The sequence below is a fragment of the Castanea sativa genome, chromosome 1, assembly GCF_040712315.1.
Source record: "Castanea sativa cultivar Marrone di Chiusa Pesio chromosome 1, ASM4071231v1".
Taxonomy (NCBI): Eukaryota; Viridiplantae; Streptophyta; class Magnoliopsida; order Fagales; family Fagaceae; genus Castanea; species Castanea sativa.
Genome location: NC_134013.1, coordinates 78,697,498 through 78,709,994, shown reverse-complemented (window position 1 = coordinate 78,709,994; position 12,497 = coordinate 78,697,498). Strand labels below are relative to the sequence as shown.

The following is a 12,497-nucleotide window of genomic DNA, read 5'->3' as shown; positions in this document are numbered from 1 at the left end:
TTTGTAATTCATTATTTATTTTAAATGAGAAGTATTAAGTTTATAATATTTTTACAATAAATCATAGATACTATATTATTATTGGTTCTAATTAAAAATTAAAATTGAAATAATTTTTTTTTCAACTCATAACAACCTACCACTTAAGATTTTTTTTTGTTGAGAAAGTACTACTTAGAACTTGTTGTGAAAATGTTATAAAAATATTATAAAGTAATATTTTTTTTTTCTCTAATAGATAGATCAGTTCGGGGTTACTAACTAATTGGGTTTAATCGGATAATTAAGTTTAAGAGAGGATTTCCTTAAAAAAAAAAGAAAAAAAAAAGAGGAGAGGATCTCCTTGTTGCAACGTGGCGAATCAAAAGGGGGAGAGCGGAGTAAGAAGTAAGAAGGAAGCATAAAATAAATTAAAAAAAAAAAAAAAAAAAAAAGTGCAGAGAATCAGAGTCTCTAATTTTTAACTCTACTAAGATAGGATAGAGTTAAAAAGAGAGGATAGTACAAAATTTCTTACATTTGCCTTAGTTTTCTGACACACAGATACATAGATAGATAGAGAAAACTGGCATTGATATGCACAATAATAATAATAAATACCCAAGAGTCTCTTTCCCCAAAAAGAATAAAATAAAGTTTTTTGAAAAACCACTACATTATTATTACTATTATTATCATTATTATTATTATTATTATTATTATTTTTTAAAAAAACACAGTGTTAGACGCCGACGACCCAACCAAACCGAACTCAATTGTTTGGTCGACTTTTCTCTGGTCGCAGACACACCAGTCTCCACCTCTCTTTATATCTCTCTCTCTCTCTCTCTCTCTTTCTCTTTCTCTCTCATTGATTGAGTTACAGGTAATTCGAGCTTTCTGATCTCTCTCTGTGTGTCTCTCTTTGCTTTTGTGTTTGTCTGTGGTTTTTTTTGTTTTTGTTTTTTGTTTTTCAAATATTGGAGGTTTAACTATGAATGTAATTGTTGAATTGTAGCGTAGATTTCTTACTCTTTTGCCTTTCTTTCTCTTCAGATCTTTAATGAGTATCTCTGATGCTTTTGTTTGTTTTTAGAATCAAACTTCTTTTGCATTTGTGGCCTCATTCTTCGTTGTTTTGGTGGTGGTGGTGGTGGTTGTTCTGTCATGCATATATATGTTTTTATTCATGTGACTTCGATGAATTTTTTCTATCAGAAATTTGAAATCTTGTGTTTTTTAAAAAAAAAAATAGAATAATGATTACTCATTGATTGTTTATAAAACTTGTTGAATTTTGGTTTTTAATGGTGACCATTTTGTGGTCAATGATGAAATTCTATCCGGGCTGGATCTGATTAGAGTTAAAAGAGCTTCATTCTTTAATTTGAAAAAATTTGTGGTTTGTTAAGGAAATATATTAAACTTTGGTGTAGGTGGTTTGTGTTTGATGTCACTAAATTTGTTTTTTGGGGAGTGGGATTTTGTTTTATTATGTTTGGGTGGGTAATGGGGTTTTATACAAGTGAACCCAGGTTAAGTGTTTTTTGTGTTTTATTGTAGAATTTCAGGGTTGAGAAGTAGAGAATGTCAGGTGGGGGTACTCAAAATAGCTTGAGAAAAGCACTTGGAGCCATCAAGGACACCACCACAGTGTCATTGGCTAAAGTCAACAGTGATTACAAGGTATTAAAAATTACATACAATGCTTTTGAGGGCTCTTTGAAATGTGGATGTGTCTAACTATCTGGGTGTGGCATAAAACTTTGCAGGAATTGGACATTGCTATTGTTAAAGCCACGAATCATGTTGAGAGCCCCGCAAAAGAAAGACACATTAGAGGTGGGTGCTCTCTCTTGTTCTCTACTGGAGATGGGATGCAATTATGTGCTTGATTCATTGGTGATCTTTAAGTAGAAGTAATTTGTTGAATGGGGCCCTGATGGATTTTATTTTATTTTTCCTTTGCAGCTATTTTCTCTGCTATTTCAGCTACAAGACCTCGGGCGGATGTTGCATACTGCATCCATGCTCTTGCTAGGCGGTTAGCAAAGACACATAATTGGGCGGTATGTGCATCACCTCAATGATACTTTATCATAAGATGAATGAGCATAGGGGTTTATCCTTCATTATCTGAAGTAAATCAAGAATTTCTTTATCATTCTATAGACTATAGTTGTTTTAATTTTGAATAGGAGAAATAATAAATTTGATTAAATTGTTAGTAGCCCTTGATTATATAGAGCAGTGTTCCTTTATGCAATTGAAGGTATAGCTTGTAACCTTTAGGGGGAGACTTCATGTATGGTCATATTTTTTCAATTATTCTGTATCTATAGTTATAATGATCTTGGTCTTCATCTTCCCTATCAAACAAATCTAGCCAAAAGAAGCTGCTTTAAATATAATGTTCATAAACTTTGCTATCCTACAGAATTGTGCATGTGACTAGAATGGTCTGATGTGAGATGCATGTTGTTTCCTTAAGAAATCAATTAGTTAAAGGAAATTGTGAAACAATAAGGTACTCATGTGCGGTTAATATGCTTTACCGTTGGAGTAATTTCTCATTATTGACTGCATTTATTGTTGTCCAGTTTGTAATGAGGGATTTGATTTAATGAGAGTGGTAGTAGTGATAGTTAAGCACTTCAGAGTGGTGATGACTGTGGTTTATATATGAATATTTGTTAATCTGGTGATGAACTACATGATTATTTATTCATTATGTATGATTATCAATTTGATGTATGTGCTTATTGTTGTAATTTGGTTTACTGATTATTGGTTGTTTAGGTTGCATTGAAAACTTTGATTGTAATTCATCGTGCTTTGAGGGAAGTTGACCCCACATTTCATGAAGAACTCATTAATTATGGAAGAAGCAGAAGCCATATGCTTAACATGGCTCATTTCAAAGATGATTCCAGTCCAAATGGTACCAAATTCCTCTCACCCATTGTAGACACTTTTCTATTGAAGAATTGGGTATTTTATTTTTATTTTTGAGATTGTTTTGATCTGCTGTGCAGCATGGGATTATTCTGCTTGGGTCCGTACTTATGCCTTATATTTGGAGGAGAGACTGGAGTGCTTTCGTGTATTGAAGTATGACATTGAGACAGATCGCCCTGTAAGAAGATTGTTCCTTTTACAAAGATCTTTCATTTTTGAATTTTGATTTCACTCTCTCTCTCTCTTTCTCTCACATTTAGATTGCTACTTTCCAGCTAAATATTGCATTTTGACAGTTCAAAATCAAGAAAGTGTAAGCTTTTGATAGGTATTAATAGGTTAATTTCTGATGAAGCTAATCAGGAAGTGATCCCCCTCTTCAAAATGGTAGATTCAGAAGGATAAAACTTTGTCACCCTTTTCCTCCCTACACTTTTTATAGTAGTGTCACACTGGCATTGGTAGTGAATTACTAGATGCACAAATTCTTTTAGTTTGTGCTGTCATTTTCAAAACTGCGTCAATAATACTTGCCCGTGTCACTTTTTGGATATGGATCATGCATTACAACATATCCCCCTAAAGATGTCTTTGAAAGGGCTCTGCAAGTGGTTTCCAGCACCTTATCTCACTTGTAGTTGCAGGCTCTTCTATACTCTTTATGTAACTTTGCTTGATATGCGTGAGTCCAAATTTACACAATTTGAAGGATCCTGCCAGATGTTTATTTCTACATTTCTCTTGCGTTGCATTTGACTTGTGAAACTCTAGATTGGTGATCTTATGGAAAAAGTAGATTATAGGAAATTGATAGCTGCAAATTTGATGCAGAGAACGAAAGATCTGGACGCTGCTGAACTGCTTGAGCATTTGCCATCTTTGCAACAGCTACTTTACCGTGTGCTTGGTTGCCAGGTAATTTCTTGAGTTCAATCAGTTCAAGATGGATGTGATTATGGTAGAATGTTGTTTAAGCACAAGTTATGGGTGCCAGCACATGTCAATTATAGGTCAAATTTAACTTTTTTATTGGGTGCTATCCTATGTGGACTTATAGTCTAAATTTAACATGATCCTAGACTCTTCTAATGGGAAAATTTGATGAAACTTTGTGCAGCCACAAGGGGCAGCAATTCACAACTTTGTGATTCAGTTAGCACTGTCATTGGTGGGTGAAACTTGTAACCATTTTGCTTATCCTTAATTTTAGCTTTAATCAACTTCACATTATTCTTGTTTCCCCTGACAATTTTATCATTTAAACAGGTTGCTATAGAAAGCATTAAAATTTACCAAGCTATAAGTGATGGCACTGTCAATTTGGTTGACAAGGTAGGATGCAATCTTGGCTTTTTATGTAAAAAATTTGGATATTGAGCATAAAATGCTTTACGATAACCTCAATTTCTGACAGTTTTTTGAGATGCAACGCCCTGATGCTTTGAGGGCTCTGGAAATATACAGAAGGGCTGGGCAGCAGGTAATATCTTCTATGAATATTTGTTCTAATACAGACTGTTGCTTAGTTTTAATGGCATATGAATTTACTTTATGTCATTTTCTATTCTCTATATTTTCAGGCTGAGCGACTATCAGAATTCTATGAAATATGTAAAAATCTTGATATTGGACGTGGAGAGAGGTTTATTAAGATTGAGCAGGTTTAATGTCTCACTTGTGGTGCCTTCTTGAACAGATATTTCTGTCTTTGAGTTTTTTTTCGTTGATTTTAACCAAAATTTTTTATTGAGAGAACTATTTGTTCTTGTTGAAGCCCCCTGCATCTTTTCTACAAGCTATGGAAGAGTATGTGAGAGAAGCTCCACGGGGTTCATCATTTGTCAAGGATCAAGTATGGAACTGCTCTTTGTTAAACTTTCTTAGATTTGGATATGAAGATGTTAATTAGATATAATTTTCTATGTTGCTTTATTATATGAAAACGGGAAAGCAAAAGAACATCAGATATCCTTGACCATCAGGAGCTATAATAATCTGTCCAAACCTAGCTTCTTGTTGCAACAGCAAAAAAACTACAAAATTTTGGCTTATTGTCACTAGGGCAGGCGTGTGTAGGTTTGCAGTTTGCACACATGACATTGCAGTTGGATAACAAAAACAAAATATGAAACTTCATGTTTTGTAATGTTTAGCCTATATTTCTTTTTTAATAAAAGGATAATGCACCATTTTGTGCATATTGGACAATTAGGTATCAATTGGAGCAAATTGTGTTCATTATTCACATTTCCCATTGGGTTTCCCCTAGTGTTCTCTTATTTTGTTTGGAATTTTTTGCATTATCTTTGTGGTATATGCCACTTAATAGTTGTTTAAATCTTATCTTTCTTGGAAAACTTTAATCCTAGTGAACTGTGGAAAAATTCTTCAACATTTTGTTTTAGTTTATTGAAGGAATTATAATCTTGGTGTCTTCATTGTTCAGAATAATAAATATTCTGACCATATCAATTTGTTCTGATTCTTATTTTAAACCACGTAGGTGGTTAACAATAAAATAGCTTCCCCCAAGGAAGTCTTGGCCATAGAATATAAGAAGCCCCCAGAGGTGCAGGAGGCACGTACTGAATCGCCTCCTCCACCTCCAGCTGAACCAGTCAAAGTAGAAGCTGCTGTAACTGAACCACCTGATTTGTTGGTAATTCTCAAAATCTTTCTTTCTTGTATTTTGCATACTATTATATTGGAAAGTTTTCAGTTAAGCTGAATCTTATGTGTATGTGTAACATATTTTTATCTTGGAAAGATTAAAATATAGTTGAACACCCCTTTTTACCGCTAGCATGCCTATAAACTTGATGAGTCCTTCATAGTTTACCTAAGGTGAACCTTATTTTTCTCGGTTTCTAGGGTTTGAATGATCCTACTCCTGAAGCTGCAGAACTAGATGAGAAGAACGCTATGGCTTTGGCTATTGTTCCAGTTGGTAAGGCATTTTTCCATTTTTTAGTATATCCAATTGATTTGCAATGCTTAGCCTGCACTGAAGTTTGAGAACTGAATTTTGTCCCAGATATAGTCAACTTGAACTGGTTCTGTTCCAAGATTGAGAGAGATTATTCTAAATAATAAAGCTCTAGCTGGAAATTTAAGGAAATTGAGAATACAAGCTTTAGTTTGCCAATTGGATTAAGCTTTAATCATAATTTAAAAATTTGTTCATTTATAGGGGCGAGCTCATATGTTTTCTGCTGGTGGTTGTTACAGATATTCAACCAACATCTACTGCTCCAATTCAAGCTAATGGAACTACAGGCTGGGAGTTGGCGCTTGTTACAGCTCCAAGCTCAAATGAGAGTGCTGCGGCTGCTAGTAAACTGGTACTTAAGATGTTTACATTTTCTTACATTTAACGGCTATAGTACACATGCACATGCTCACAGAGATGCACAGCAAACACAAGTTAGCTGTTCAGTAATGAACGAGATTGCTGTTTTGCTATTGAATGATACTTTTGGCTGAGCATAATGACTGATACTTCACTAATTCTTTCCAACTCTATTGATATTGAAAATAGGCGGGAGGATTAGACAAGCTTACACTAGACAGCCTTTATGAAGATGCAATCAGAAGAAGCAACCAGAATGTAAGCTACAACCCTTGGGAGCCAGTCCCAATGGCTGGTGTCATGATGCATCCGACAGCACAAGATCCATTTTATGCCTCAAACACAGTGGCTGCACCACATCATGTACAAATGGCAGCAATGGCCAACCAGCAACAGGCTTTCATATTGCAGCAGCAGCAGCAGCAGATGATGATGATGGGTCCACAACAACCACCGGCTTCAAATCCTTTCGGAGCTCCTTATGGAGCCACTGTCCACCCGTATGGCTCAGGTATGCCCGTTCAAGCGTACAATCCATATACAGGCCTTATCTAGATCATTTGTCCAGAGAAACACATTCTTTATCAGGAAACATGGGGAGATTAGTTGGTTTTAAATATTGAGAGTGCAAAATATGAAGATTAGACAGATGTGTACCATATGTTGTGTATGTGCAGTAGTTAGCTAGGGTGAGATTCTTTGTTTAATAATTTGAGGGGAGAGGGCTTTGGATCATTTGATTATTCTATGGACAAGAAGGTTGGTAATAATATTTTTCTGACTACTTTGGATTTTGGAATTTTTTGAACCTGCTCTATTGTTCATGCCTATGCAGGAAATTTATTCTTGTTAATTTCTGATATTCCTCTCTTCCCCCTTTTTTTTTGGTATTTTATTATTTATTTTTATAGATTATAGGAATGATTTGTAAACTATGACTGTTGATTCTACATTCATGTAATGAATAGGCATTTCAATTTGTGGCTCCTGGTCAGCTTTGGTTTGACATATATTTCCGCTGTCACTTACCTCTTATTTTCAACTATTTGTCAGTGTGCTTTTGTGTGTGTGTGTGTTTTTTTTTAATATACTTGTAATAAGGTCTATAACTTGTTGATTGAGAATGCTACAACCACCATTACTTCCCAAAGATGGCAAGGTCTTTTTTTTTCTTTGGTTTGCTTTGGACTTTTTTTCCTAATTACTTTCACATTATATTTCAGTGAAAGAATGTACTTGATTAACCAACCAACCAATAAAAATATAAAATGTAAAAACTTATTTATTATATAATAAAAATAGTATTAATGATTGACTCACATAAAAACGATAGCATTAGTTGATTTGTCAAATTTTAAATATAAAATATAAATACTTATTTATTATCATTAGTAATATGTATGATATTAATCATGTCTATTTTTGCAGTGGATTTATGAATCTTTATAGTAAATTAATATTGATAGGAACTTTCCCATATTCCTTACGCAATGGCTCACAGTGACAGATATCCTGAATTCATGTACTTGGCTCGTGTGGATTAGACAGCCCAACGCCCTTTAAAACTGAGTTTGGTTTTGGGACTTGGGAGTGATGTGATAGTAATGAGTGATGTTTCCAAGGCAATTGACAAGTGACAACACACTCAAAAGTTGTTGGCCTAAAAAGGATCAAAGGTCAACACTGCTTCTACTTTATGCGCTAAAAATTATGATAAAAAAAAAAAGTGGGTAAAATATTATTTAAATAGTATAATATAAAGTAAAAAACTATTTATTTTTTGGGAGGAAAAGTACAAACAAGCTGAACTCATAAAATCAATTATAAATATTACCGTAAAATGTACAAATAAAAAATAAATATGATCAAAATGAAAACCCATATCGTTTGCTTAAAAAAAAAACCATATTGTTTAGGTTTATTTCAGATGCACCCCTTATATTAACAATTTACTAATATTATTGTTAAACAAGTTTGAGTTTGAGAATTGATGAAATTATTAGAATATTAACATTTGGAGATACATAAAAAATTTATTTTGCATTTTCAAACACTATTTTATTTATTTTACTAATTTATTTTACAATTCATCTTACATCCCAATTTTTATTTTTACATAAAACCTAATAAAATAATATAAACTATCTAATAAAATAATAAAAAATATTATTCTCTCTTTTTTGCCACTCATTTTTTCTCTTCATACATAATCACATATTAAAATAATATATATATTTTTACAACTCATGAACAGTAAGAGGATTAGCATTGGGTGTAAACACACCTAGTTGCTATTTTAGCAACCAACCAACCAAAGATGATCTCATCCGGGTATGGGTACCTATATTTTTTTAACATGTGTCAATGGTTGCTTCTCAAATTTAGAACCAACTGTAGCTCCAGATGGAAAAAATATATATTATTATTTTATTAAAATTATCTCATTCTTCTCTCTCTTTATGGGGTGTATTTTCTCGTAACAGGGTGTATTTTCTCCTCTTCACAGTCACTCTCTCTCTCTCTCTCACTTCTTCTTTTTCTCTTCTTTCTCTCTCATTCTCACTTTTTCCTTTTCTCTGCCATTTGTTTCAACCACCTCCACCTTGAAGGCGACGGTAGCCATAGGTCATGGATTGGCGTCAACGGCGTGTGGTGTGTGACTAGGAACAGCGGCCCCTCTCTCTTCTTTTACTCTCCGATTCTCTCTCTTCTCTATTTCTGTCACTCTGATTTTGTTTCTCATATCGGGTTTTTGTTTTGGTTTGATTTTTTGTTATGGGTATCGGTGCATTTGCAGGTTCATGGTGGTGGCGGTAGGAGTTGCTATGGTGGTGGTGGGTCAAATTTAGTGGGTCTGTGGGTGTTTTGGTGGTGGTAAGGATTTTCAGTGGTAAGGATTTTCAATGATGGTGGCTGGTTGGTTGGTTTGGTGGTTGGTGGTGATAGAATTGGTGTTTGTGGCTGAGTGTGGCTAAGTTTTGGTGGAAGGTGTTGAGCGGGTTTAGCTGGTGAGTTGGAAGAGAAGATAGAGAAATTGAATTTTTTATATTATTTGGTAGTATAGTTTATATGCCAACGGTGGTTCGGCTCAGCTGGTAAGGATTGAACACTTCGTCTAACCCACTTAGGTTCAAGTCTTGTTGCCAGCAGGAGTCCATTGGTGGGCATTTTTCACAGAAAAAAAAAGAAAGTAGTATAGTTTATATTATTTTAATAAGTTGTATCTAAATATAGAAACTAAGATGTTGGGTGAGTTGTAAAATGAGATTGTAAAATAGATAAAGTAAATTTTTAGGTTGCAAAATAGAACTTTTTTGCAAACTCGGATGCAAATTTTTTGAAGTTTACAAACCCAAATGGAGAGGGTTTTGGGTGCCTTTGGTTGTAACATAGCAATTGAGGGTGTTTACACCCCCTAATGCTAGTGCTCTTATTCTTTTGTTGTATACCCCATTTATTGTGATGGATGGAAAGTGAAGGGGAAAATGAGTTTTTGTCCTTATTTTATTTTTTTAAATCTAGCACAATGTCTCTGTTTTGAAATTATTTAGTAGAATGTCTCTGTTTTTGAAATTCAATTTAAACAAAATCAATTTTTGTATAAAACTCGATATCCTCAAAATCAAGTTATATGTAAATTTATAAGTGAAAATCGACATTGCTAATGTTGAGTTTCACTTAAATTTTCAAAAAAAAATTAAGTGGTAAAATATGCATTAAAGTCGAGTTCCACCTGTAATTCGATTTTGTTAAAATTAAGTTTCAAAACAGGGACATGGTGCTTAATAGTTTCAAAACAGAGACCTTATGCTAGATTTTTTTGAAAAATAAGGGCAAAAATCCATTTTCCCCATAAAGTGACCAAATAATTATAAATAAAAAACTATCTGAAAATTTAAAAATGATTATATATATTTTTCTTTAAATTAAAATTAAAACAAAAGACAAAAACACATTTAGTAGTTTTGTCATTTTTGAAACCTCATGATCACGGGTCAATAACATTAAATTAAGGTTAAAATGCAAAATTGACCCTCTAAGTTTTAGTTGTCATTTCAGTCCTCTATATTTCAGTTTTGTCATTTGAGTCCTCTAAGTTTCAAATTTTGTCAATTCAGTCATCCGTTACCCGTTCAGTTAAGTGCTGCCGTTAACTAAACCAAAACGACGTTGTTTTGGTGTTTTTTTTTTTTTTTTAACTTCTCAATTTTACTAAAATACTTTAATTAAAAAAAAAAATCTAATGAGAACGACGTCATTCCCCTGACTCTGAAAACCAAAAACATCACCAATACATTCTCACATGGAGAGTAATCATTGAATGATATCCCAAAAACCAAAACCAAAAATGCATAATTAAACCAAAACCATCACCGATAATTAAACCAAAATTGCATAATCACCGATATTAAACATCATCGATTTTAAAACAAAACCATTTAATTAATTTTATAGATCTATTTGAAAACCAAAAACATCATCGATATATATATATATGACCACGACGACAACGATCAAGATGACAAAGGAGCTGAAGATGACTCCATGGCATCCTCCGCTTCCGCCTTCGCCTCCGCCATTCGCAAAGCTTCCACGTCCCCCGTAGACTTCGTCTAGAGATCGAAAAGGACAACACCAGCAGAACCTGCCGCATCGTCCTCCCTAGCCCCAATTTTCAACGCCTCTGTATCGAGCAACTTCATCTCTTCTACCGAATTGTCCATCCCCACGCTCTTCTCTCTCGGTCTAGATCTCGCAGTCTCTCTCTCTCTCCCCCAAAATTTCTTAGCTAGTAGGACTGTTAGGTGATGTTTTTGATTTTTAGAGGTAGGGGAACATCGTCATTCCCTTTAGATTTTTTTTTATATAATTAAAAAGTATTTTAGTAAAATTAAGAAATTAAAAAAAAAAAAAACCAAAACGACGTCGTTTTGGTTTAATCAACGGCAGCACTTAACTAAAGGGTAACAGAAGACTGAATTGACAAAATTTGAAACCTAAAGGATTGAAATGACAAAAATTGAAACTTAGAAGGTCAGTTTTGCATTTTAGCCTTAAATTAATAAAATAGAGTATGTTGTCATCCCATTAAGAATACAATTTTAGGTAATAAATTGACAACTTTAAATGAAGCTTTAGGAGAAAACCTTGCTTACCTCCTATGGTTCTCCACGTCTCACTCCAAACCCCTAACTCTTCCTTGTCCATTTTATTGTAGTTGAGGATTATTTGGTGCAAAATTTTTTTTTTTAAAAACTTGATTATAAATACTAGAAGATAAGTAGATATACTGCCTCTAAACTTGAACCCATTCTCCCCCTCTTCAATCCAAGCACTAAGCACTTATAGTGCTTGGGAAGGTACCAATTTGCCTCACATGTGGTTGGTGTTTGGTGCATTTTTTTAGTTGAATTGGTTAGTAAGCCAATTGATAATCACAACTTTGTATTTCAGCAGATAATGCAAACATTTTTCTGGGACCATGTTCTTAAGCCATAACTAGTATCATAATTAAGCACTCAACTTCTAGGATCTCAATCCTCTTGAAATCCATTTTGTTCTAATTACATGATACTCAATGATTAACTTGTGGGAATTTCACCATGATAGTATGGCGCCATATTATGAATTTAAGAGAATGAAAGTTAATAATAAGAATATTTTGTTGATCTTTTGCCCATTTTAGTTTAAGATTAATCTTTATACTTGTGGGGGTTGGGTCTGCAGCCATGAAAAAGTAACCAAGCAACTCAGATCAAGTAGTTGAGTAGTCGAGTAAGGATAAATCCAAGGAACCAAAGAATGAAGACCTAAGCTGAGTATTTGATCTTCATTGAAGTCCTTATCATGGTTATGTTGTATTTAAACAATCAAATAACAAAAGTTTTAAAATAGAGAGGATTATTTCGTGCTTAATAATTGGATGTTGGACTCACTCAACCAAGATCTTCATTGCATAGTTGAGATTTTTAATGAGAAAGAGAAACGGTGTAAGTTGTAAAATATTCTCCAAAGAACAAATGAGCTTATTTTGGGTTATACTAAACCCCTAACCAAACCGTAGTGCACCACCATAAATTCATATAGCTTTCAATAGACACCACCCTACCCTACACTAGAACCACCACACACAATTATACCCACATGGGTGACAATGATGTAGCCCCTTGTTTTCATTAACGTGCTTAATTTGGAATTTTTTTTTTAGAAA

The 12,497-nt window shown here is 33.8% G+C and overlaps 1 protein-coding gene across 2 annotated transcripts; it reads left to right on the top strand.

Annotated features, from left to right (window-relative positions):
- Positions 1–724: 724 nt before the first annotated feature.
- Positions 725–7,273, top strand: LOC142621397 (putative clathrin assembly protein At5g35200). 2 transcript variants are annotated; one of them, XM_075794700.1, is made up of 16 exons: positions 725–865; positions 1,543–1,665; positions 1,752–1,821; positions 1,951–2,048; positions 2,779–2,920; positions 3,015–3,115; positions 3,769–3,852; positions 4,055–4,105; positions 4,204–4,269; positions 4,352–4,417; positions 4,518–4,598; positions 4,712–4,789; positions 5,441–5,596; positions 5,809–5,884; positions 6,166–6,278; positions 6,476–7,273. In XM_075794700.1, exons 2-16 carry the CDS (start codon positions 1,567–1,569, stop codon positions 6,839–6,841), a joined length of 1,647 nt encoding a protein of 548 aa, XP_075650815.1. In that variant the 5' UTR covers positions 725–865; positions 1,543–1,566; the 3' UTR covers positions 6,842–7,273. The 2 variants fall into 2 exon arrangements, with proteins under 2 accessions (XP_075650815.1, XP_075650816.1); XM_075794701.1 differs by having other exon boundaries at positions 746–865; positions 1,551–1,665.
- Positions 7,274–12,497: the final 5,224 nt, after the last annotated feature.

Excerpts from the sequence above, each read along its gene's own strand:
- LOC142621397 (XM_075794700.1), top strand. The coding sequence starts at position 1,567 with ATGTCAGGTGGGGGTACTCAAAATAGCTTGAGAAAAGCACTTGGAGCC. Across the intron at positions 3,116-3,768 it reads ACATTGAGACAGATCGCCCT|AGAACGAAAGATCTGGACGC; the intron begins GTAAGAAGATTG and ends AATTTGATGCAG. Across the intron at positions 5,597-5,808 it reads CTGAACCACCTGATTTGTTG|GGTTTGAATGATCCTACTCC; the intron begins GTAATTCTCAAA and ends CTCGGTTTCTAG.